Here is a 26,688-nt window from a genome sequence, read left to right as displayed (position 1 = left end):
TAAATCAACTATGAACTTGAAAAAAAAAATGCAGAGACTAAACTTGAGAACAATGTGATTTTATTTCCCAGTAGATATCTGACAAGCATTCACAGAAATGTTAAAAACAAAGTGAAATGGAGTCATGATAAGTCTCCTAATTAGAGCCCAGACTTTCCTTAAAGGAAGAAGTAAACACATTAAAAGCTGTTTTGCTTTTTTTTTTCCTTAAAGAAAAAGGAAAACAGTTTGTTTTTTTGGGATGACAAAAACCAATACCAGCCATGTTCACATGCCATAGGTTGTGACGGTATATTGTGATATCACACGAGATGCAAATGTAAGCCAACCAGCTTAACATCAGACTTGAACCAGTTGTTTTACAACTATGAGCAGATTTAACCATTCTTCACGATGTCCTCTAAAAGCAGCCAACTTGTTTTTTTCCCCACTTCGATGCTGTTGTACAACATTCACAACAAATAAAAAAAAAAAAAGAGTAGATGAGAATGCATGCTTTGTGTGTGTATGTGTGTGTAAGAAAGTGTGTGGTATTTTTCAGATTATGCTGAATGGCTCCACAGTTACTGCCTTTTCTGTGATTCGGACTCAAGTTACAAAAACACTTAAACCTCTGTTTACTATACCTGAACAAAAAAAAAAGAAGAAGAATACAAACAGTGTGTTCATGTAGAAAATTAAAGTTGGTAAAGTCGAGTAAATTCCTTCACGCTCCAAAACCAAACCTTTGACCGTCCTCTCTGCTCTGCAGGATCACTTTTTAAACTTTCATTCAAGCATTATCCATATCCTCAACACGCTTCACTTCAGTGCATTTGGCTTGCGTTTAAAAACAATAACATCCTCACAGTGTGAAACACATCTTTCAAACACTCTCACAGCAGCTGCCTTCAAAATAAAAGCATCAGTAATTTATTTCAAGCCGTTCTGTGCCGTGAGGACAATCCTGGACAACCAGGAGCTACATATGTTGTTAATCTCACACTTTTTTCATTATTTAGATTTTTATAATTAGCTTTCCCCCCTCCATTTGTTTCAAAAACAAACAGATCTGCATATCACAGTTTAAATAACTATTTTAAATAAATTATTTCTTTGTGGTATCTTATAAACGCTTAAAAAAAAATTGTCCATAGTTTCTGTACCTATTTTTTAATCTTCGATGGATCTATTAATCCGCTCTTAGTGGTGTCCCTTTGAGGTCATTATATTGCATTGATTTCAGTTTGTTTCCAACTCTCCACTCATGTAATGACCGGACTTGGAAAAGATACATATGTGTAAAATCATATGTGCCACAGATTTGATGCTCATGAAGGAAACAACATTTAGCTCTATTTATTACAGCTGTGAACGATCAAATCTGTGGCACGCAAGCTTAAAACCTGCCTCTGTGCGGGGTGTTTTTTAGGTACGTGGATTTATCGACGGCTCACAGCAGGTGATTCGCAGGACATGCTGGTGCACAGCTTCTTGTTGCTGGGGCTCTCACTCTCAGTCTGTCTGCTGTGCTTTCCAACACAACCGTCTGCAATAAATGGCACTGTGGTTAAAACGCGAATCAGCAAAGGAAAATTGGCTGATTCATAACTCCTTTCTGTAATTTATCTGTGGAGATGGTTAAAAAAAAAAAAAGGCATAGGGTGCCACTTACTGGCAAGATGAAAAGGTGGCGCTGAGGACACTGAAGGGCTTCTTTGCCACTGTGAGGACAGATAAATGTCAGATTCTTTAAGGACATGTTAGCCTTATCTTCAAGAAGCAAGACATCCCGAAGTTGCTGAGTCAGAGATCCCCTTTATGTACCAGAATAAATTAACATACATCTCCCTTTTCAACATATTCTCCGAGTCTACGTTTGCTATGTTTGCTGAAGTAATGACCCCTTTCTGCAGCCTGGACTTTACTGTAGCTGCAGAAATGTCTACATTGATGGAGGTTTGATATACTCCAAACATCAAACATAAACAGTATGAAATAAAAGGGAACAAAAACAAAACAAGAAAAACATTGTGGACTCACTATGAACTTGCTGATGTTCTTTAGGGTGCCAAATCGCAGGTAGGAAATATCTCCCTTATCTTTGTCCCGGTCCTGGTCAGAGGTGTATATGTGTGTGATACCGGCTCCTCTGATCAGAGGGACACACTCATCACATGGACACTTGGTTACAAAAAGCATGGTTGGCTCATCCGGTTTGATGTCTCGCGTCCTGAAAGGAGGAGGAACACCTATCAAGCCATGATGAACACTGATTTTCTGCATTCATGTTTCCACTCCTGCCATTTCTGACAAGTTCTGACCTGAAGGTGAGGGCGTTCTGCTCTGCGTGGATAATGTATCTGTATTTACGTCTCTGGCGATCCTCCTGTTTGGCGTCCATCTGAGGGTACTCGGCGTACTGCGAACCTGCGGGGTAAGCGTTGTACCCACAGCCCACCAGGTCGAGACACCCTGTTCCATTACAGCCAGCCTGAGATGAGGGGACAGATCAAAATACTACTTAACAACATCAGTGTGGGTGTTAAATCTATCGGTAGCACTGCTTTAAATGATGAAATAAAGTGTTCTTAATTCCATCTGCATTATACCACGGGCTGAAAAGCAGCCCCAAATCACAACACAGCCTCGACTGTGTTTTACAGATGAGTGTGGACACTCACTGTTGTACCTGTCTCCTGACCTCTTCCACACTGAGCTCTCTCTCTCTTTGTCAAAAAACACTCACTATCTCAAACTGTCCAGAGAGAGCAGCCACTACTGGGGAACGTGTTAGGATTTATTTGAACATTTTGGGCTCATCATCATGACATTTGTCACAACTGCATCCACCCACACTGAAAACCTCAATGCGTTAATACAATCATCCATAAATGGATTTATATAATCCAATTTCGTGCAGACAAAAAACAAAACAAAAAAAACACTCCTTCTTACGAGCCTGATGTTATTAGATTTTGTCAGTTTGTCACCTTGTAATCCGGTGTCAAATCCTACCCGAACCGGCACACAGAAATGCCAACAGTCTACTCTTGTGATGAATTAACGAGTTAAATCAAATCAAAAGGAGAATAGTTGAGCTCACCGACTGTCCTTTGGCCCAGATCACAGTGCCCACACCCACTTTAGGATCCTCTGAAATGACAGTTATGCATGTATAAGAAGCTGGAAACAAATAGCAAACTATTGACAGGGTCGTTGTTAGAAATGATCATAACCTTTACGACATCACTCAGGAAAAAGTCCTGCAGCCAAACAGCAGTTGTTATGATGCTTGTTAGGCAATATGCAATAGAATGTAGAAGAATGTAGTGTGTGTTATGAATAACCAAACACACCTGTCCTGTAGGCCAGTAGCCTGGCCTGGATCATGCAGTGACGAGCCACTTCTTGGGGAACATCTTCATGACAAGGGGGCAGTGGCACTGACGACTCTTCCCTGGCTCACAGAAGGGACACGATCAAATGAGCGTCAAGTACAAGCGCGTGGCGATGTCTGTGCTGAAAACAGATAAATTTGAGAGTTTCTAACCTGTAGAAGCCGTAGTGTTGCTGTGGCACCCCGGCAGCCACTGCAGCTAAAACTTCCACAAGCTCCCTCATGTTGTTTCTCAGGCTGGAGAAGTAAGGCTCCACACAAAAATTCTCCAGGCCCATGTGCTTCAAAATCTCCTGATGCTGCTGGGACTTACGAACCAGGAACTGTCTGGAGAAATCCTTCAGGCATCTCAGTCGTTCTCTGGAACGACACAGAATACTTCTTATAAACGGGCTGAAAATCCAGCTGTGGTCATCCAGCAGTTTCGCAACTTGAGTTTGATTCACTCAATAAATATTTCTGCTCAGTCTGGTTAAATTAAAGATGAAAGAAGTTCTCTAATTATTTCTGCAGAATAATCTTTGCTTTTTGCCTCATCTACAGGTTTTCTTGCCCTTTGATGGCTGAAGTCTGACCAGAGGTTAAACTAGGCTGCAACGGAGTTCCAGCACCTTTAAATATTAAGTAAAAAATAAAAATATATAGTGGGCGGCTTTATACATAATAACATCAAGCGAGTTTATTCTTAATTTCTACCTGCCAAACCCCACACTTTAATTCTGACCAAACCTACGTCAGGAATTTAAGTGTCAGGAAAGCAATAACCGTCCTGCGACTGTTGTATTCAGAACCACACAGCTGAAATAATTTGGTTCTATACATTTACTCTGCTGTCATGAATCAGATACAGATTTCAGGTTTCTCTCTGCCACGTCATTCTCATATTTAAGTTAATTCTGCAGTCACTACAGTTACAAAGCAAACAATTATTTTGACTTCATTTGTTTTGATGCACTTTAGCACACTACACTGTAATATAAATAATGATGTGCACATTTATTTTATATTGGTTGACACTGATTTATGAAAACTGGACTTTTTTTCCCTCTGTTGTCTTGGGTTAACCATCTGGTGCTCTCATCAGCTGAGATTTCTGCTTCAGGTTCAGTTTGTTTGTTTTTTTTTTGGTGCGTGTCGAGAACCTCCTTGGGTTTCCCTCTAAAATATACCAGGCAACTGAGTATAACTTATTAGAAAGAGAATTCAGCACATAGCTCAAAAGTGCTGCTCTGCAGAAGCAGATACAGTAAGTACAGTAAGGTACCTGTTGAAAAGCTCCTCCGTGTTCTGCTTTGGGTCGTCATCAGTGATCCTCTCTGTGAAGTCACAATTTCTGGACGTCTCGGTGACAAACTGTGCCAGGCCGGGTGCCAGCGGCTGCAGCAGCATGCAGATGTGAGGACGGCTGTTGGACTTGAGCTTCTCTACTGCTACAGCGTCTAGTAAAGCTTCCTCTGAGATGAAGTGAGCTGGACCGCAGTAGCTGGGATTGTTCATAGAGGTGGACTTCAGAATGCTGATCTCAGGGTCCCCGGGCCAGAAGGAGATCTGACTGACTCCAGCTGGAGGAGGAGAGCAAACAGCATTTATCCATCTTAGTTAACTTTGCCCGGGAATGAGAGAACAGAGCTCCAAAGTTCAGCAAACTGCTGATGTAGTTTAATGCCGATAATGCAGTTTACAACAGTACGGCAACACCTGTGGGACATATTCAGTCATACGCTCACAGTAAATAAATATATCATTATGGTGTCAAAGTCTGTCCTGAGTTTCTAAGTGTGTTCACTTCTCAATGTGTCATTCCTCCAATCTGATCATAAAGAGGCTGCTCGCCAAGTCTTATAAAACAGGTCCACTTCAAAGTAAATGAAAGTAAATGAAAGAAGGTGCTGTACCAGAAAGGCTGCAGTTATTCTGACTACAGTTAGGGTGGTGCCTCAAAGTGACAGCACTGTGGTGGACTCCAAAACACACAGAGGCTGGAATGTGTAAGGGTGAGACAACAGACAACAATGTAGTTCTGCCTGATCAAGAACATCTCGTTATTTGAGAGTGTGACACAGAAATACATTCACGCTGCGTGTTGTTTTTAGGCTCCCTTAATGCCGTCTACTCATTCCTGCATCATGCCTCCTTCTCCGCTCACCGTTAATGATCATCTTCAGGCAAGTAGCGCAGGGTCTCCTCGAGAAGTACAGTTGACAGTCAGCCAGGCGGGCACCATGTTGGATGATGGCTGCCTGTCCAGCGTGGAGCTCAGCTCCTGAACAATGAAGTCCCACCACTTTGCTTTCCCGCACCACCACCAGACCCATCCCATGGAGCTGAAGCACAGTACAGCTACAGTTATTAATTTTACACACAAGAGCTAGTAAAGATGGACATGAATCGCTCCACAGAACTTGATGATTTTTTTCCCTAGATTGCATACATCACTGTGTTTTTATATTCAAACTAACCTGATTACCACCATCCTCCTCTGTTTGCTCCTGAGGGAATAACTCCATCCATAAACTCAGCAAGGTGAAGAGGTTTACCTTTGACAACCTGGGACCATGACCTGAAGCAGAGACAAAGCTGAATTAAGCCATCTTGTGCACAATGCTTCCCTGAAAAGCTGCAGTAACACATGCTTGGATGAGAATATATACCATGAAGATTACTAATGTTTGCATGGTTTAAAGGCTCCACCGAAGCTAACTTGGCCTGTTGACTAAGACTTAGAAAAATATAACATTTATTTCAGATACACGCAGGTGAAGACCTATGTCTATTGATCTGAGGATGGGGATTTTGCCATATAATGTGAATAGGATAAGATGATCGGCCAAGTCTAAGATAAATATATGCAGCATTGTGTAATGTGTAAATAAAGGCTGTCAGCCGTGGCCATTTGAAGTGCCTCTCTGGTAAACTGTATCTCATGAAGCTGCGGTTTTGTGGCATGACAGAAGGGAAAAATATGAAGCTAAACTACTGGAAGAACTCTTCCTCCAGTTGGCTCACCTTGTATTTTGCTGTCAGTCTGGGTGCTGCTGTCTCTTGTTTCTCGACACGGTTTGGACTGGCCCGGATCGGCTCGGTTCCATATTTGGCTTTCTTCCATTCAATCGATCTGTCAGCTACAGAAAACGATATAATACGTCGACCCGACGTTCAGCAAGAGAAGAGCCGGATGAAGCTTTCTTTTGGTATCCTTTTCACTGTTAAGTTGGATAGTCACACGAATACTATTTTCAACCGACGCTTTCAAAATAAAAGCCCAAAAAGACACCGATTTGGTAAATAAAGTTGCACCAATAAAGAAATTCACGTACAAATGTGAATTTACACTTCAGAATAATTTCATTTTTTATAACGACTAGTTAAAGTCACGTCGAAATCCGATTAGTAGCGGTAACTCTTAGCAACCGGCGACTTCTTAAGTTACAGTGTTACAGTGCTAACATTACTAGCACTAACTCGCGTATTACGATACAATGATTCTTAATAAAACACTGTACAGCCGATAAATACTTGGACGAACGTAACTTCATGTATTTCTACCGCAAGCAGAAACTGCCTCCCTCTTATTTAAAGGAGAAGGAGCCGTTCTTCTGTGACTTCGCTAGTGGACGGTATCTTGACAGTTCCGGATTTCTTCCGGAAATATTTTCCGACGCTGTCATATGGGCGGGGCCAATTGCTTGGCTCGCAGCACGCAACAAATTACAAATCATTTCAACTGCTAAACTTAAGCAGTTAAGTCCATACACTTTTCCGAGCCCGTACACTCACGTGCAAGCACGTTGCTCTCATACTCCACAGAGAGCAGTGGTGCATACGTGTGACATCACTAACCCTTACCTTACGTTGTCTTAAAGACACACCACACAATTGTGACTGTTACAAAGCGTTTTTGAACTAAAAATCAAGAATGTGGGATACTGTTTGTCATTTTTATTGATAAATACATTTCATTTTTATACATTTTATTAATGAAAAATCTACTAAAATTTCACCAAAATGTACCACTTTTTATAAAAAAAATTTCCTTAAATTATATATTCTTTTTAAAATCTCACATTCCCATCTATAATTTTGATTTATAGATGTTATATCATTCTATTTGCATGTATATTTTTCACGTTATCATTTTGCCATAAAACATAATTGTTTGCTTCAAAGAGCCAATAAAGAGCTAGACCAGGGGTGTCAAACTCAAATACACAGTGGGCCAAAATTCAAAACTGGAACAAAGTCGCGGGCTAACGTTAATATTTATTGAAATATATTTATTCCTCCAGATATAAGAATGAATCTTTTCTTATGGACTCAAACACGTTTTGCTGAAAAACTGAATATGGAACAAGCAAAGCTTAATACTAAACAATATACATATTAGCTGTATAATACCAGTAGGCCAGCTCTGATAGTAATTTGGTATGGCTTCGCGGGCCAAATGTAAGTAGGCTGCGGGCCAAATTTGGCCCGCGGGCCAGAGTTTGACACCTATGAGCTAGACAATAAAAAAAATACAAAAATATACAAGAACAAAAATAGTTATGACAAGTGAACAAATCAGATTTAAGAAATATTTATTTCATCACAGAAATATATAATCCCCATAGCTAAATTAAAAAAGTAAAATAATACAGTATGTCTCAAGTATGTAACAGCAACAGAATAATAATGCATACCCCAAACACTGCAATGCTGTAAGCTGCATATAAGCATGGACCTAATGGTTTTATAAACTTCTCCTAAACGATGAAAGTATAACAAAATGTGTGTGTGTGTGTGTGTGTGTGTGTGTGTGTGTGTGTGTGTGTGTGTGTGTGTGCGCGTGTGTGTGTGAGTGTGAGAGAGAGAAAATACAATATGCAAATCAGTTTTACTCTTCCAGTTTAAATTACTTCATAAAAAAATGAAGGAACAGCTCATAAAAAACAAAACAAGCAGAAACTGTAAACCTAGACCTCATTTCCCGAAAACAATGATATCCACAGAAGCTCTCAAAGCATCCTAAATTACTTTCCAGCCTGAACTGAAGCTGTGCTTAATAATAAATAGCAGTTCTGCTTTAGTTGGAGCGAACAGAAACTCCTCCTCAAGCATCTGAGTACATCAAGAAATAGAAACCTATCAAGGAAATAGAAACTGATCTCACATTGGCTTTACTGGGAGACCGCATGGTTGACATGTTGTCCTAAAGGCTAGGACACACAGGGAGTTTTTGGTCATCAGACGACAAAGTGAAAGAATGAAAAAAAGTGCTTCAAAGCATTCCTCTTGCTTTAATATGCAATGTATCCTGTAGCTTTGTTTAGTGCAATTTCTGCTCCATATATAGAAAAACCTACAGAAACTAAGATGAATTCCTCTTAAGTACTTTTGTAGATTTATTTTTAATTTGCCCGAACACAGAAACCAACCTGTAATGATGAAAATGCTAATAATGCGGAAACCTGAGCAAGTTTCCACAGTACAACATGCCTTAGATACAACACATTTTACTTTGCAATGGAAGAAAAAAGGAGCTAATATCGTAATTTTACCAAAGACGGTTATTTTTCTTAACTGAAAAGCGCAACTTTCTCAGTCTATATATTCCATAGATTTTTGAATAAGCTTAAAAAAAATCAACCTCTTAGTTTACGGAATATAAAGAAATGACTGTAGTGCTGCAGAGGAAATGTGAGGCAGAATGAACACACCTAGTATAACAGGTTTTAACTTCCCAAAATGTACAAAGGACATTTACCAAGCAAGCAACTCATAACAAACCACAATAGGCTCTGCATCAGCTGTGTATGTCATGTATATGTGTATGTATGAGTTTGTCTTTATCAATCAGTTGCGTTGAGTTAAATACAAAGAGCTGCTGAATACCAAATTAGAGCCTGACTTATATATAAGATATCCAAGGCCAATACAGATATTTGGTGATTCAAAAATCTTATAGTCTGATACATTGGTCAATATTTTTTTTTCATTTCAGAGAAACTCAACAAATCAATTTCCCTAAATTGCTACGTTATTTACTCTGCTCAGATCAGCTTTAGGTGCTCCAACAGGTAATGCCAAACTTACCCTGTGTCAACTATGCAATGTCAGCAATCATAACATGGTAGAAGGGTCTTTCTCCCATCTCCTCGTTACTTTCTTAAGTTTTCCTGTATGAACGCAAACACTAACAGACTGGCAATTAGCCAATGCAATCAATTCACCGATAAATTGGGCTCTACTGCTAAGTGTGTGAAACATGTTTACATTACAGTGTTCATCTCTTTAGATTTCGTCAGTAGTTTATTCCTTCCAGATCTTTGGTCCCTCACATGAACTTTTCCAGAAAGTAAATGAACAAAGCAAACGCTGCTGAGAAAAAATAAAAAAAATTCAAGTATACATAACATATGTAAAGAACTTCCACAGAAAAGGCGCCATGGGTTTGGCCAAAGTGCTCATTTTAGATCCACAGATAACGCAGCTTAAAATCCAGTTTAAGCATCTTGTGAATAATGCTGTTTAAGTGCTTCTTTAAAGTATATATAAATAAGTATTTCAAGAAGGGCCTCCTCTTTTGTCGTGGATGGGATCAACAGGAATGTGAAAACTGAAATAGTCACTGTGGTGTTGCATTCTGCTGCTGCACAAGCAGCATGACCAAATCCACTCGGTCATTAGTTGGTTTTTTTCTTTCTTTTTTAGGTCGCAGGAGCCTAAAAGTACCACTCAGTTCTTGAAGGCTCCACAGCGGCTAGCTTTGCTGATAAACTCCTTCAGCATTGCTCCGTCTACCTGCCAGAAGGCTTCGGTCTGAGTTACCTGAGTCAGGTGGTTTATACAAAACCTGAAACAAAACTCTTCCAGGTCCTGGAAAATCAAACAATAGAAAAATAATAAGGAGATTAGATTGCAAAAGAAAGAACAAACATTCCGATGCTTATTTTACAGGGTGTTAAACCTTGTAATCCCTGACAGTTTTCCTTTGCTGCTATACCATCGTGCAGACTTGGGCAGACTGCCATCACTCTCAGACAGACTGGTGAAGGTTTGCAAATAACAGCTGTCTAATATTTAAACACAGACTGATTGTCAACATGTTGCAATCACCGTGTGAGTGCGCTGATCAGTGTAATAGAGGACCCGACTCGACTGCTTGCATTCTTCTACACAGCAAGGTTGCTGAGCGGCTGCTGTGAAATTGCTGCCCTGCAGCAACAATGTCACGAATTTTGGAAGAATTTCTGTTCAGGTGTCTGAGGTTCTGACTCTGAATGTGTGCAGTTAATATAAATTTCTGTTTATATATGTGTGCACGTCCTTCATTTTGGCCAGTTTATTACAGTTAATCACTATATTATCACAAACAGATTGCATGTAATTGCAGCCTTGACCCAAGCTCAAACTGATAGCAGACTGACTGTCGTATTGCAGTTTTATTGCACCCAAGTCATTTTTGAAGATGGACACCAACTGTGAGTCGCCGCAGACCTGATCCACGTCTTCAAAGCAATTATTTTAAAGGCAACAAGATCACAAGCTCATGGCACACAAACATTTTGGTCGTCTGGTCCAAAATGTGAATTTATCTACCACCTCAGCTTATCCACCTGACAAACCTGTTTATAACTGTACCTCTGCGTCGTATCGTATGGCGGCAGACAGCAGGGTGAAGGCGTTTTCCACAGTGATTCCTCTCTTGATGATCTGCTGACACAGGCGTTTCAGGCGGTTTTCACAATAAGAGGTGGCCAGGTCCAACAGGCCTGCAGCACAACACACAAACACACACACACAGTGTCAAAAAAAACATCCTTCTACACACTCTAAGAACATATTTAACAGTTGCATTCATACTAACCAATGGCATCCTCAGGCGAAAGGTCAACAGTGTCTGTGTAAAGAAACTGCAGGAAGGACCTGTAGACGGGATACGAGAACTGGCCAATCTCTATCACTTCCTGCTGATCCTCCGTCCACTGGGAGCGAAACATTGACCGGAAATGCTCGCACCTAGCCACGATAAAAATACTTTATTTACAATGTATACAAATGGTCAAATAGTCAAAACCTGACATGTTAAGGGCTGCCAACAAAAAAATCGCAGGCTGCCTTCACAGCCCTGAAACAAAGCACAGCTACCAAATGCATCAAGGCTATCTTTCACTTATAGCTATGTGGATAATAAACACACCTGATCTTCAGCACAGCTTTGTGAACGTGGATGTATTTGCCATCAACACTGAACTTGAGGTCAGCCGTTTCTGGACTGTCGAACTCTTTCCTCAGAGCCTCTGCAACCGTCAGGAAGTCATCTTGCTCTAGAAGAAAACCCCCCCCAGTAGTAACAGTTCTAGTACTTAGACAGCTTTCATTTTTGTTTGTTTTTTTACACAAATAATCCACAATTTGTTGTCTCTTCTCTCACCCATAGACATGAGGCGCCACATAACGGATGGCGTAGCGAAGCAGGCAAAGACGTCGTCTGTGTTGGTGAGGTGCGTGAGGTGTGGCAGGACAATGGATTGGCCCCGGCACTGACCCCACATAAAAACCTGGAGGAGGAGTGAAATGATAATGCTCCTGGATTTTTTTTTGTCTTTTTTTTTTTTTTTAGAATAAAGAATTCCAGAAACCAAAGAAATACAAGACTGTGCATCACTTTGAAAGATGAATGCTATACCTGCCCACTTTGGGTCTTGGCTGCCGACGTGTGTGTCGAATGGCATGCTGCCACCTCGACGACCCTGCCAAATGAGAGACATGTTAACACAGGGAAGCTTTTCCTTCTTAATTATTGTACTGAAACATGTCAAAAGTCTGAAAGCTGTTTTGCTGTGGCATGATTTGCCCCAAAATATCTACAATTAGGGAAAGAGCATTGTTTTGTTTACTGCAGACGACTACTTAAGACCAGGAGCGGAGGCAGAGGTACAGAGGGAGGAAATGAGGACAGGAAACTAAATATTAACAGGAAACGTCCGACACCCTTCCCTCTCCTTCCTACCTCTCTTTGTCAGCCATGATGTGCACAGGGCTGAGGTGGTTGCTCTTGGTGCCAGTTCCCAGTTGACCATAGGTATTTGCTCCCCAGGAATATAGCAGCCCTTTATCGGTTAGGGCCAGGCAGTGTCCATAGCCCGATACAATCTGGAAGGTAGGGATGGATTTAAATGCGGCTGATAAAAAAAATTACCCAATCAGATGTAAGCACAAATCATGAGTCATCCTCAAGGCAATTATTGACATTAAAAACTCATTCATGTGGTTGTTGGATGTCTCACCTGTTGAATGCACATCCCTTGGAGTGCAGCGACACGGCAAGGTGTTAGCTGATTTCCATTGTTGCCAATTCCCAACTGCCCATTTCCATTGTAGCCCCAGCCGTAAACCTAAAGAGGAATAAAAGCCACCCTGTTTACCACATCAAGTTCAGATTTCTCAATGAGATCACTAAGAATTTATTTAACATCACCTCTCCGTTGTCGACAAGAGCCATAGAGGAGGTTTGCCCACATGTGATGCCCGATGCATTCTTGCCCTGCAGGCATCCGGTGACCTTCCTGGGGTAGGGTTGGTTGGCTGTGGAGCCTGAACCAATCTGGCCACAGTTATTATATCCCCATGCAAAGACCTAGAGAGGATTGACAATGTTGTAGTGTGAGAAAAAAACACCTTTCTCAGAAGGATGTTATTGACGCTGTACTCAGAGTTGTTCTGTTTGAGTAACATCTCAAACAGAAAAACTTGAATGTACATGAACAAACTGGGAAAAGGATGCAATACTTAACGTACACTTAGTAACATTTTAAATGGCAACAGCCTTTCCAGCTTACCACACAAACAACCCCATTAGCTTTAATGCCGCTGGGTTAAAGACAAGCTTCTTAGTGTGACACTAGCAGGCCTCAAGGTGGCAGGTCAAGGTATATATGGGTGACCCCCTTAGGGCTAAACTTTTTATTTAGAGTGGTACATAAAGAATATTCTAATTTCAGTCATATTTGATGATATTTTATTAAATTAATTAAATTATGTATGCCACATATTCCTTTTCATTACCTACTATTGCCATCCCTGCTCTTTTCTTTTGTTGTTTAAGAGTGAATGGAAACTGTTTACCATCCAAACATGAATTTTTTATTTATATAGCACCAAATCCCAGCAGCAGTCACCTCAATATGCTTTATATTGTAAGGTTACGACTGTACAATAATAGAGAGAAAACCTAATCGCTCAGCTGATCCCCACTAGTAAGCACTTGGTGACAGTGGGAAGGAAAAACTTCCTTTTAACAGGAAGAAACCTCCAGAAGAACCAGGTTCAGGGAGAGGCATCTGCCAGGACCAGCTGGGGGTGAGGGGAAAAGAAGAGAACAGAGGGAGACAGGAAAAGACACGCTAAACACATTTAACGGTGATTAAAAAAAAATAAAAAAAGGACTTGCCTCTCCATCCAGAGTGAGAGCCATAGAGTGATGTGAGCCACACGACACCTCTTTCACTTTTTTGTTCTGCAGGTTAGCGGTGATCAACACCGGGGAGAGTCCCGGGTTGGTCGACCCATTCCCCAGCTGACTGTAACCATTGTGACCCCATGCAAACAGATGTCCATCTGCAACACATAAAAACAAATTTAAGCTGTCAATGCTATACAGGTGTTGGTTATACAGTGTCTGAGTTTCTATTTACGTTATCAGCACATTTTTTAGTTCAGGTAAACCCTTTCATGCATGAATTATGACAACCTGAATCAGGATTTTTTTCAAGTATTTTTAGTCATCTTTAGGTATGAAAAAAAGATTTCTGAACTTTTTTTTTTTTTAACATTTACTTCTTTTTTTTTTTGTTTACATGTACAGGACCTGGAAAAACTAGTCCATGCATTCATCTTTAGCAGGCTTGATTACTGTAACAGCATCTTTACAGGTCTACCTAAAAAATCAGTCAGACAACTACAGCTCATTCAGAACTCTGCTGCTCGAGTCCTCACTAAGACCAAAAAAGTGGACCACATCAGTCCAGCTCTGAGGTCTTTACACTGGCTGCCTCTCCGTCAGAGGATAGACTTTAAAGTTCTGATGCTGGTCTATAAAGCTTTGAATGGTTTAGGACCAAAATACATCAGTGACCTCCTGACCCAGTATGAGCCTTCCAGATCCCTCAGGTCATCTGGATCCGGTCTTTTATCAGTTCCCAGAGTCAGAACCAGACATGGAGAAGCTGCATTCAGCTTTTATGCTCCATATATCTGGAACAAACTCCCAGAAAGCCTCAGATCAGCTGAAACACTCAGTTTATTTCAATCCAGGTTGAAGACTCACCTGTTCTCAGCTGCATTTGAATAAAGCACAAAATCCACACTGTTTTACTTTTAAGCTTAAATTTCAAAACTTACATTTTAACTACTTATTTTATCTACTGTTCCCTTTTTTTTTCATTTTAAATCATGCTTTTTATTTGTTTTTGTTTTTTAATGTCTCTGTAAAGCACTTTGAATCACCTTGCCGTTGAATTGTGCTATATAAATAAACTTGCCTTTTCAAAGGGTTGATGTGTATACATCGATGTGTATACATTGTATGTCCATCAGTTGATGTGCATACAACTGATGTGTATGGACTGACACATCAGTGTCCAATGTAGTGGTTTATGTGCAAGTTTACCATCAACACTGACACAAATACAAGAAAACAGCCTTTGAATAGCTGTCCACTGTAGTAACCACTATACGTGAAAGGGTTAAGCTCATATTAGTGACATTTCCACTGTTCAATAGAAAAAAGTCAACCTATCTGTAGAAATTGACCAATACTGAGCACATGACTATACAGTGAAATGTTTATGCAGCAGGATGAAAACATTATGCAACTTGTGGCCAGTATGCAATCCACTGATATGAACTGCTGAAACCTGCCTGTCAAGACATTTAATACCAAAGTTTTTGAGTGGAAATTCGTTTTGGCCTAACTGATGCAAGCAAGATATATTTGCATTACACTCTGAGCGCTCTGTTATATAAGAGATGTGAAAAGATTAAAAAAAAAAAATAAACACACACACATATATATAAATAAAACAGCCTACCGTCGGTAGCCAATAGGACATGAGGTCCGCTGCCATAGCTCAGACTGGCTACCTTCTTCCCTCGCAGGAAGTCCAGTTTCTTCGGCATAACAGTGCTCAGACTGTCTCCTGTACCAAGGCAGCTACTGCAGTTTAACCCCAACACAAACACCTGGAAACGGTAACACACATTTCAAAATACAGTGACACAGTGCAGATATACATTTAAAGCTGTGTTGTAGGTTATCAACAAACACAAAGCAAATAGATGCTCAGTGTGTGACTTATGTGTTTTGACTGAGATCAGCTGTGCTCTGGTATGGTGGCATTCAAACAGGAAAGTGAAAACAATGCAGGATCTCCTGCGGCATATTTTTTCTTTCCACACAAAACACACACTTATGAAATAAACCTTCACGTAAAAAGAGCACTGGAGGCATTTCACACAGCAAACCCCATCTGCTTCATACGTTTTCCTGTTGTTTAAACTTTCACGCAACTACAGAGCAAACGACACACTTCATGTAAAGTCAGAATTAGATTCAGGCACAAATATAAGGAAGACGAAACAAGTACAATCATTCGAGTGCTACTTAAAGAGCTCATATCATAAACAGAAACTATCAAATGTGCACTCCTCACCTCATTTCCATGGGTGATATAGATTGCTTCATTGGCAGTGGTGCCAAAGACACAGGCCTGTCGCACTGTAGCTAGTTCCTGAGCACTCAGCAGGTAGAACAGGGGCCATTTACTGACATCCATCACCGCTCCTGCAAAATTCAGTCTTCCTAGCTGGGAAGGAGGAGGAGTCAGGGATGATCGGGGAGAGGAGGAGGGCACAGGAGGGGGATGACGAGGGGAAGGGAGGACCCGAGGAGGAGGCGATGGTGGTGGTGGCGTGGAGCCAGAAGAACCATCCCTGCTGTCGCTTTAGACAAGATAAGAAATATATTAAAGATAAATAGACAAAGTTTGTTTTTTAAACAGTTACATTACTATAAAGAGGGGTAACATTTATTCTTCTTCTCTTGAAATGCTCTGACAGGAAACTCAAGAAATGACAGGCAAGTATTTGGCAAGTTCAAAACTACATCAAATAATACCTGTATGTCTTGGGAAATGCATCTCAATCTCATGTAAATGAGGCATAGCATGAGGCCAAAGCAATAACACATAATGTTACTGCTAAGCTCTCAACTCCTGAGAAAAGCCAGAGAGCTGATATTGGATATGGCTGATAAGCAGGGGACGTTTTAAATTGTTACATTTTTTTCCACCTTAGCCAGCATAACAACAACAACAACAATAACAATAATAATAATAATAATATTAGCAATAATGGTAATAACAACAATAATTTAAAAAAGAACAAAACAAGCATACTCTAATTTACTGCTCCCCTTTTTTTCAACCCTACGTAGAAAAACTTTTAATTTCACTCCTTAAAGGCACCACAGCAGCAAAGCTAACTGCGAATAAAAGCTTGTGATGATCGGAGAAGCTAGTAGCTTAGTTAAGCGCTTTCTTGTGCTCTTCCTACCTAAAACATCGCTCCATAACAACGAGTCGACTGAGAAAAGACAAACAGACAGCGACAGCGTTACGGCAACAACTTTAAGAATAAAAACGACCACTTCTACAACGTGTAAACTCGTGTTAATAAATACATTTACCTGAAAGAAAAATCGCTCGTCCGGTGTTTACAGTAGCACAGCCGCCGAGCCGCGTCGAGAGTGGTCAGTTGTTCTTCTTTGCGCATGATACGCGCGGTTGATTAAGCGGGCGCGTAGGAGCACCACTGCCCCATCCGGTCCTCAGTTAAATAACACCTAGATGTAGACGTGCACTTACCAGCCACAGATGGGGATAACGCTCACGGCCCGAACCAAAGCCGCAATTCCCCTGTAATGAAATCGATCTTCAACGAATTTATTTATTTATTTATTTTCAGTGTTATTATATTTAGATGTAGATTATATTTATCTACAAATACTTAAAGGTAGATATACTAGAACAAGTCAAGTTTTTGCAGGTGACAACGAAATAATTATAACTTAAGCAGTAATTTTAGGTCGTGTATGAGTAGTTTTAAGCATCACTCGACTTACAGGAAAGACGAAATAATTATATTCTAAGTATATTTAACTAGTGCCAAAATTCTGGGTATTTTGCAGGAAAGGAGACATATATTATACTGTAAGTAATTTTAAGTACCGCATAAGTAATTTTAAGTATGGTGTAATTTGTGGGAAAACAAACAATATAAGTGCACTGGACTTTTTGGGGGGCAGGCTGTATTATGGAGTGGCTTTACTTGGTCTAACTTCCAGGTACTTCCAACTTCTGTACCCTCCTTTAAAAGTTATGTTTGAGCTGTGATTGTGCAAGAAAAAAGTTAGACTAGGCTCCATCACTGTGAGGTCACATAGCCCTACACATTTTGATAGTACTTACTTTTTCTTGTTACTTGGTAAGGGAAAACTGTCCTTAGCACAGAATAATCAGCATTACTTAGCACTTAGTTCCTCCTACGCACATCAGCATAACTCAAATTAAATAAAGTTTTCAAAAAATAAAGCCGTGAAAAGGCAAGATTAATGACACGTGACCCTTTTATTCTAGTGTACTTACCATGAAGTCTTTGTCGACAAATATAATTACTTTGTAACTTCAAATAAAATAACTGAAATTCCTTTAAATTACTGAGGAATTGTGCAATAGTTGTGGGCCGTATTATTACGTTACCCAGATGGGCAACAGCTCTCATGGTTCTGTAATGGTCTGAGGTCGACTGGGGCTGGGTGCTCATGTATGTACCAGCTCACTCCTGGTGGCTGATTGGCGAGGCCTGGCGCCTGTGGCCCGGCTGGGCCCCTTCCGGGGGGTGGGGTGCCCTCAGGCCTCTGGCCTCTGGCCCTGAAGCTCGGTCCTCTCTGGCACAGCTGGCTGCCGGCAGAGCCCGCGGGCACGCCACTGCAACCCCCTCTGGCCTCTGCTCCGTAGCTGCTGGGTGACCTCTTGTTTGGGGCTCTACTCAGCTCTTCCCAGGAGGGTGGCACGGTTCCCCCCCTTTGGTGGTCCTCCTCGGGTCCTCGTACTCTGGGGCCTCTGGATGTCTGGGGCCTGGGTCTCCTCCATACCTGCTTCATGCCCTGGGGGACGGGGCTATGGCTCCCCACACTCCCTAGCAGAAACCTTTGGAATACAAGCATGCTGATCCACACAGGTATGCACACAGGTGTACACACGGGTGTTCACAGACGCGGACTACACCTTTCTTGGCTGCTGCCTCAAAGCACATTGTGCGCTGTCTATCTTGCGTGCTGCACAATAGCGTTTAATATTTAGTATCTACTGTTATCTACTGCTAGCTAGTTTATTGTGATGGTGCTGTTTTTATTATGTTGCTCTTTTTTGTTTGTTTTCTCTTCTGTTTTTTTTCTCCATACAGGTGATCCAGGTGTTTTGTTTGTTTTTCTTTCTTTCTTCCCCCCTTTCTCACCGTCTCTTCTCCCCTCTGGTTTTCTTTCTCTCCCTCTCTTTCTTTCATTCTTTCTCCCTGTCCTATCCCCCAGTCATGTCTGTCCCGTTTGTAGCAACCGAAAATAAAATTAAATAAATACATAATTATAATAAAGGTCAATCAAATGGACCAATATGGCAAGGCCATGATGATCCACTTGGTAAAATAAATCCGCTTGGAATCTTTCTTGGCCTTAAGACAACAATTCTGATGGCTAAAGATCCAAACGGGACAAAAAAAAAAAAAAAGAAAAAGTAATGGTCTGAGGTCCGAAAACATACCCTTTACAGTCCACACTGTGTGGTACTCCTGTCAGCTAAGAACAGGAAGCTGGAGCTACAATTCACAGGCTCACCAAAACTGGACAAGTGGAAAAATGTTGCCTCGTCTGATGAGTCTTGATCTCTTGACAATAAAGCTGACTTTGACTGATACTCACAAGTTAAGATTTCTTATTTAAATCCCCATATGTGGGGAAAAAAACTGCATATAAATAAAACATTATTATTCAATTTCTGTGAAACCCCCCAAACAACCAGAAAACGTGTCCTGTCTCAACCACCTTGTAGTTCCTGTTTATGAACAGTAGGTGGAGTACTGGCACACACTGTAGCGTTGGGCTTTTAAGGTTTAATGCGCTGCAACAAGCGGGGTGCTTTCCAAGTGAACAGCAGAACATCGAGGCTTTAATACGGGGTCAGTTCAGTCTGATGGAGTATAAAAAACGCATTTGTGGTTTGAAAACAACAGACTAAACTAAAATAATATTCACTGAATGATTTTGAAATTTAGATTTTCAGTGCCATAATAATGCCTCCAGTGGACCACCAACAGGTAGTTGGCCAGAAGGAATATAATTTATTTTTCTTTTTTTAAATACTACAAAAAAAAAAAAAGGGGGGGGGGGGGGAGTTTTATATCAAAAGGGAACGTGAAGCCTTACAGATGATATTGTCCAATTAGGGTTCCCCTTTTCATACAGTTGTGCTCTATTCTGTTACTTAGTGGTTGGTTATATGATATTCCCTGGATGGATGCAGGCCATGTTGTGTTTTTCTCTCTGAGCTAACAGATCAATACATCAGCAGGCTCAATGCTAACCCAATTCTCAATAGCATGGTGCCCATGACACGCTCCAGGGGCAGTCTAAAAAAATCCACCATTCAAAGGAAGTGTCACTTTTTATACAGTAATAGGTCTTTGCTTTAGCCAACACATGATGTATTTCACTACTTGTGTACTTCCGTCGCTCTTATCTGCCACCTACAGCTGTAGAAAGCTTCTTTCATAAATATACCCAAACGTTGTCTGTGTTGATTGTCAGACATCCAGGTCATGAAAAGTCCATTTGGGCTTTCATCAAATAGGCAAAGATACACAATAAAGAAGGGAGAAACAGAAGGACAAGTGGAACAACATTGTTATCCCAGCAGGTTTATCATAGAAACTCAGGTGAATCTTCTCCAAGCATGACTTCCCAGTGCACTTTAGACCCAGCCAGCCACTTAGACAAAAACTGGTTCATCCCAAAGACAAAGCAAACAATGTTGCGTACCTGTACAGTGCAGCAAGGACTGCTCAGAACTCTGCACCGGAGAAACCAAACAGCCAAACATATGCTCGACCTCATAAACACATGGCACAACATAGAACAGCCACTTCGACAGGACGAGCTGTACGTCTGCATCTGAAGGCCAAAGGCCACTCTTTCAAGGATGCCAGAGGAGTTAGAGTAGCCATGTATGTCCACTGTGAACAACCATTTTTGAACAGAGGGGGTGGATTACAACACCAACTGTCTGCCACCTACAATTGAGTTTTGAGATCCCTTCACAGGTGCCTTAACGCCCATTCATATCTTGCGTCAGGTGATCTCATCAGGTCACATGATAGGTTGAGGCAAGGTCTCACAATGGTTTCATCCAAACCCACACCCTTTTTCACACCTTGGTTCATGTAATGAGGCACATGATCAATAGTGGGTCAACGACCCTCTTAAAATACAGCTCCCACTAGGGCCTAAATAGCTGGGACTCTCCACCATTAGGTCTTAGAACTGAAGAAGCTTCTCAGATGAGAGGTTGAAATGTCTTCAAGAAACTTAAAGTCCAGTCGCTTAGAATACCCCAACATTATTAATGTTTCCCCAATTAAGCATAGTGATATACCTGAAACATACAGCATAAAAACCTATAAATTTCAATCAAATATAAAAGGAAAAAAGTCTTTTCAGAGGCATTACTGCAGTGTCATTGCTGTCAGATCCAAGTGAGTAAAGATCTACAGCAAAGTCGGAATCTTAAGTGTCAGCTTTTTTCTGATTTAAACGATCTCTTTCACTGTTGTAATTAAGTCACCTGTCTTCTGGTTCCTTTTCTTATTGTGAATCCTCACTGGCTGTGTGCGTGCCACTCTCTACATGTCTGTCTTTTGCTTTCATACTTCCTCTTTTTGTCCCTTTACTCCTCCTAACTCTACTCTCTTTCTCTTCTTCCTTCCCCACTCCTTTTACTTTCCCTTCTCCATTGTTCTTGGTGTTCTGCATTCATTGCATCCTGTGCGCAGATTTCTTAAATCCAAACACAAACACACACACACACACACACACACACAGTCACGCATGCTCTGTAGCTGTTGTCACTTTCAGCTGAAGCAGCTCTCTGTGCGCAGGGATGATATTTTGCCCTTTGATGACAGCAATCCCATGCTACAGCACTGAAGCCTTCAAAATAAAACATAGTGGGAACAGAGAGTGAAAATAACATTTGCCAGACCTCACCCATGCTTCAGTAATAAGTATGTATGTGTATCTTAAATAGGTGCAGCCATATAGCTACAAGTCTAGAGACAAACAAGCAGGAGACAGGGTTGTTTGTGGGGACCATTATACTGGACTCATTTGCCAATACTGCATTGCAGTAGAGAATGAGATTTGTTCCAGAAACTTCAGTGTTTGGCTGTAATTGCTTATCTGTGCCAGCACAGAATTTCTCTCTTCTCAGCATGTGCCTGACAATTAAAATAAAAATGCAGATGTCTTCTTGCTCAAACGTACACCAAGCTGCTTGACTGTTATAGTGCAGTGAAAGGACTAACTCCCATGTGTAGTGTTACGTGAAGCAGTTTCACCCTGGTTCTATTTTATTCCTCGGGCATCCAGAGACGGCACCGGACTCAGTAGTCATTTCACAAAACCTTTATTTATCTTCAGTTATGCATGCACCTTATAGAAGCGGAGATGTGCAAGGCCGGTGTCCCTCTGCAGATCTTCACTTCTTTGTTTGTTACAACCAGTTTTATAGAAGCGACCCCATCAAAAACCCACATGGTGTGTTGTAAACCCTGTGTTTGTGTATGTATGTGCGAGCACGTGAGTACCTGTGTGTGCGCGTACCTGTGTGTATGTGTGTGCACGTGAGTGAGTGTGTGTCTCTGTATATGTGACTTCCTGCCAGTCATAAAAGTCCATCTCCCCTCACCCAAGCTACACCAAATTCCTCTACAAAACATATTACAAGCACTGAGACCCCCACTCTGCATCCACTGGGCCATTGGCCTCTTGTTGTCTTACTTTTACAGCTAAGCATGTGGAGAGTCTCCTGCAAACCTACTTCTAAGTTATGACAAGTTCAGGCCTATAGCTAAACCAAACTAAAACACACAGACATTCACCAATCTACAGCTGGACCCCCTCATCTAAGCAAATTTAAGCACACTATATTCTAATTATGTTTTCTTTTACTCACAGTAGTAATAGCTTAAATCCAGCACAGCATTAATTCAAGCAAGTACCAAAGTCAAGCCTGGGCAGCCCCGACAGATCGGGTGATCTCAGTGCCAGCCAACATCAGTTGATGGTGCAACTGCACAATGTTGCGGTCCTGGATTTTGCTGAGTATTGTTTGGGATTCTTATTTCATATTTTCCCTTTTGTTTTCGATTTGTTCCTTGGTTCTTGTATTTTTATTTTTAGTTCTGGTTAGTTCCCTTATTGGTTCCCTTTACCTTCCTCCCACTGTCTCATGCATCTGTTAGCCCCTGATTTAGTATGGAGTCTTGTCTCCGTTATGTTTCTTGTTTTACTTTGAGAGTTGTTCTAGTTTTGCTTCCCCCCTTCCTTTGTAACTGTAATTGTCCCCCCATTCTGTCTCCACCAGTGATTGTTTTTATCTGTGCTCCGCTCCCAGTTGTTTCTTGTTGAGCAATCAAGTCTAGTCTTTTGCCTTCATTTTCTCAAGTTGTCCATTGTTGCTGCCCTGATCTAGTTAACTTTTTCACAGTGAGTGCAATATTCTGCCTCCAGTCTCCTATCATGACACACATTCAGTGTGAAAATCTCATATAGGGCATGGTGTTCAAACGGTTTTACACTACCCAGAGTTCTTGGGTATCTGCAAGCTGCTTTGCAACCCACCTTCCACCAACCAAGCTTCTCCTGTTCTGCTTGGGGAACTGTGTGGAAGCCATACTGCTGGCTGAAGAAAGAAGAGGAGGAGAAGTGGCTGGAGTTTGGAGGCACTGAGTTGAAGCCAGGCAGGAGGAGCAGATGATTCATGAATGTAGTGAAGGAGGACATGCAGAGGACTGGTGGGACAGAGGAAAATGGGGTTAAGGTGGTTAGGTGGAGGAAGATGATCCATTGTGGTGACTCCAGTGAGCCTTCTTCTGGTAAAATATCTAAAAACAACAACCAGGATTTTTTTTGGGCTCCACAGAAAACTACCAAAATGCTGAAACCCAGGATTGAACCAGGGACCTTCAGATCTTCAGTCTGACGCTCTCCCAGCTGAGTTATTTCAGTGTGTTTAGCACCAATATGTCAAATAGCCAAACTGCAAAATATAAATGACTGCAGATGGCATTCTTCTTTTCACGCTAAATATTAAATTATTTATATTTGATACACTCATTGTGGGGAAATGACCGGTAGTATTTTTCTGATGATATGTAGATGTGAAAGGTAGATAATGATCATGTGCAGCTGGGGCAACATGTCCCACTGCAGTACTTTCAATGAAGTCTACATTTGCAAACTTTCAATATAAAATAGAAAGAGCAAACGTATAGTTATAGTTATTATATTCTTTTGATTATATGTTATGATGAAGCAGGTTCTTGTTAACAACAGTTGTAAAACAATTCACAGAAAAATGAGAAAAATACAAAATCAGAACACAAAAATACTTATTCTTATAATACATAATGTGGTTTTTTATTAATAACGGGCCTTTTAATGTATATTAAGTTGGAGAAAATTGTCAGTCATCCAACCTTTGATCAAGTATAAACACCTCTGTAAGATCTGTAACCGAGAAACATCTTGGGGCTTAAAAAACATAACCAATAATAAATATCCTTAAAAGTGCTTAAAATTCAAAATGCGCTGGAGAAAGAGTAAAAGCCCCAAAACAGAACCTTGCAGAGCACCCGTACTCAGAAGCAGCCCTAGAAAACGATGGAGAAATATTTATTCTCAATTTGCTGAGGATTTTTGCTTTGTTTTTTGTTTTTTTCTACAAAGAAAGCAAAATAGTTTTCAGTCATTTGAAAAAAAAAAAAAAAGCTGGGACAGTAGCTGGAGCAGGAGTAGTATTGATGAATAGTGTTAGTATGCTGTAATAATAATACTGTAATAACCAATCTGGACAGCTTAATGGTGTAGGATTAAAAAGTCAGTGAACTCCTTTAAGAACAAGCTATTAGTCCAAATGGACGATATCTATTATTAATAAAAACAGCCCAAGTTGAGTTGGGGATGTAAAAAAATCAGGGTTTGATCCATGAGGCTCACAGATTCAACTCATTGAAGGGAAAAAGGCAAAACAAGCAGAGAGTCTGGATGAACTTTCTTGGGGTAGCATAGCCTCATAAATCCAAGCTCTGTGTGTCCAGGCAAGGACATTGAAGAAAAAAATCCATTCCAGGGAAATCAACTGAGCATTGCTAATCATAAACACGCTTCCATGCTTCCAGAACAGTCTGAGCTTCATCTGGATGTCTGCTCTCTTTTCCCTCACCTCCTGTGCAGTCTGTCTGAAGCCATGTGGGGTCAGCTGAGGCCACCACCCGGCAGCAGAAAATGTGAACGACTGACCTATGGGGATAAGGTATCTCCATTCATCATACAGGATCCAATAGATAAAACCTTTCCAATGAGAATGTTTTAAAGAGATTTAAAAGACACTGATGTGGACTGATCTCAGACTATCTTCAGTGATCAATTGTGGATGTAAGGTTTTAAAGGGCAAAGACTGCAATATCTGACAACTTTAGACTGTTCAGTATGTTTGAAGCAGTGGTGCAGACGGGTCAGCAATGGAGGATTTATTTTAATCATGACTTCATACATATGCTAGACTTCATATCTTAACCTACAATGCTTCTATTTCTTTTCTAAAGTATGACTTCTTCTTAAGTTACCAATCTAACACCTTCTTTCCTGTCAGCTCCGAAAGGCGGATTTAATTGCATCGCAAACATCAAAAGCATTGCATAAAAGTTCCCCACCCCTCAGTAAAAGTGCTGTTTAAGGCTTTTAAATTGACCCATTCAAAGGCAAATGAGCCACAAAGCTATCCAGAGAATGGATGGTGTGTTTTAAAAGCCTCCCAAGAAAACTCTAAACACTAATGTGTGCACTGACTCTTATAGTTGTTTTCATTTTAAATGATTTCTCTCAGAAAAATGTAGACATAGTCAGTGTTTTATGAATTACATGGACATTTTAGTCACTGACACAGCAGGATAACGAAGCGTTATAACGATCAGTTTCCCTGGCCTGTGTGAGTTTGACAGGCGAATGCGGATTCAGCACTCTGGACAGCGCCAGCTCTCTCTGAATACAAAATCACTGCACCATTTTTAGCCGGTATTCTACAGGTCCACATATCTGGAGGTTCTGGAGAACTGAACGAGCGAACCACACAAGAGCAATCGTAGTCTAAGTTTCCTATAGACAGCAGGTTATACATGAGCTAAACGCCAGCCCACTGGTTTTAAACGACTCAATCAACAGGTGTGTGCATCTGGCAGCAGTGAAGGCGATATTAAACAGTCGGATATGTGAGTTTAGAGCAGCCATTACTGGGTACAAATAAACAGCAGACAGACAAAGGCAGGCGGTGGTTTCCACCAATCAGTGACCTCGTGTCACCCCTGCCTCCAAAATGTTGCTGATTGCGGTTCTGTGTTAGAGGCAATCGGAGACTGACGGTGTGGAAACCACGTGTCTACACTTACTGGATGCTGCTTCTGCCAGTACGCCCGCATCAAACTGCACGAGGAAACCGGAGGTGCCTTCTCCCTTCAGAACAAAAGTCGAAGGAAAAACACCAAAATACTTGAATTATAAAGAGGATTGATTTGTTATTTTTTAGTTATTTTATTTGTGTTTTCTGGGAATTGTGCTATAGCTTATACTACGTTGTTTAAGGTAAATTTTACTAAAACAACTTTTTAAAAAAAAACTTTATAAACGGAATAGGCTTATTTAAAAATCTTTAAACAAATGTCCTGTTTTATTTATTTCTTCTTTTCTGATAGTATTCATTTCATTCCTATGAAGGAGTATTGATGCCACATTAAGAAAAAAATATTACAGTTGTTGTTTCAAGACAAACTGTTGCTGTAGCCTATGTAATAGTGAAATCCTACTTCTGAATCGACAGTTTCCTCACATGAACTCAAAAATGGTGAAAGGGGGAGGGACTTTTATTTTGGAATTACCAAGCGGA

At 40.8% G+C, this 26,688-nt stretch overlaps 2 protein-coding genes across 2 annotated transcripts; both read right to left on the bottom strand.

Annotated features, from left to right (window-relative positions):
- Positions 1–43: 43 nt before the first annotated feature.
- Positions 44–7,146, bottom strand: cdadc1 (cytidine and dCMP deaminase domain containing 1). Its single transcript, XM_084922665.1, has 11 exons — positions 6,386–7,146; positions 5,839–5,939; positions 5,526–5,703; positions 4,644–4,941; positions 3,533–3,739; positions 3,339–3,439; positions 3,086–3,135; positions 2,304–2,473; positions 2,023–2,212; positions 1,655–1,703; positions 44–1,528 (listed from the first exon to the last, which is right to left on the bottom strand). Exons 1-11 carry the CDS (start codon positions 6,483–6,485, stop codon positions 1,422–1,424), a joined length of 1,551 nt encoding a protein of 516 aa, XP_084778791.1. The 5' UTR covers positions 6,486–7,146; the 3' UTR covers positions 44–1,421.
- A 793-nt stretch (positions 7,147–7,939) lies between these two features.
- On the bottom strand, positions 7,940–17,209 carry rcbtb1 (regulator of chromosome condensation (RCC1) and BTB (POZ) domain containing protein 1). The gene is made up of 13 exons (XM_084922134.1): positions 17,106–17,209; positions 16,072–16,360; positions 15,451–15,601; positions 13,812–13,978; positions 12,840–12,998; positions 12,649–12,756; positions 12,372–12,514; positions 12,048–12,111; positions 11,793–11,919; positions 11,559–11,685; positions 11,226–11,377; positions 11,000–11,130; positions 7,940–10,234 (listed from the first exon to the last, which is right to left on the bottom strand). The coding sequence occupies exons 1-13, from the start codon at positions 17,189–17,191 to the stop codon at positions 10,094–10,096; spliced, it is 1,845 nt and encodes a 614-aa protein (XP_084778260.1). The 5' UTR covers positions 17,192–17,209; the 3' UTR covers positions 7,940–10,093.
- Between the last annotated feature and the right edge of the window lie 9,479 nt (positions 17,210–26,688).

The sequence above is a fragment of the Perissodus microlepis genome, chromosome 23 (genome assembly GCF_051167445.1).
Source record: "Perissodus microlepis isolate ML-2025 ecotype Zambia chromosome 23, ASM5116744v1, whole genome shotgun sequence".
Taxonomy (NCBI): domain Eukaryota; kingdom Metazoa; phylum Chordata; class Actinopteri; order Cichliformes; family Cichlidae; genus Perissodus; species Perissodus microlepis.
The sequence above is the reverse complement of the archived record's forward strand: the minus strand, read 5'-3'. Positions and strand labels throughout refer to the sequence as shown.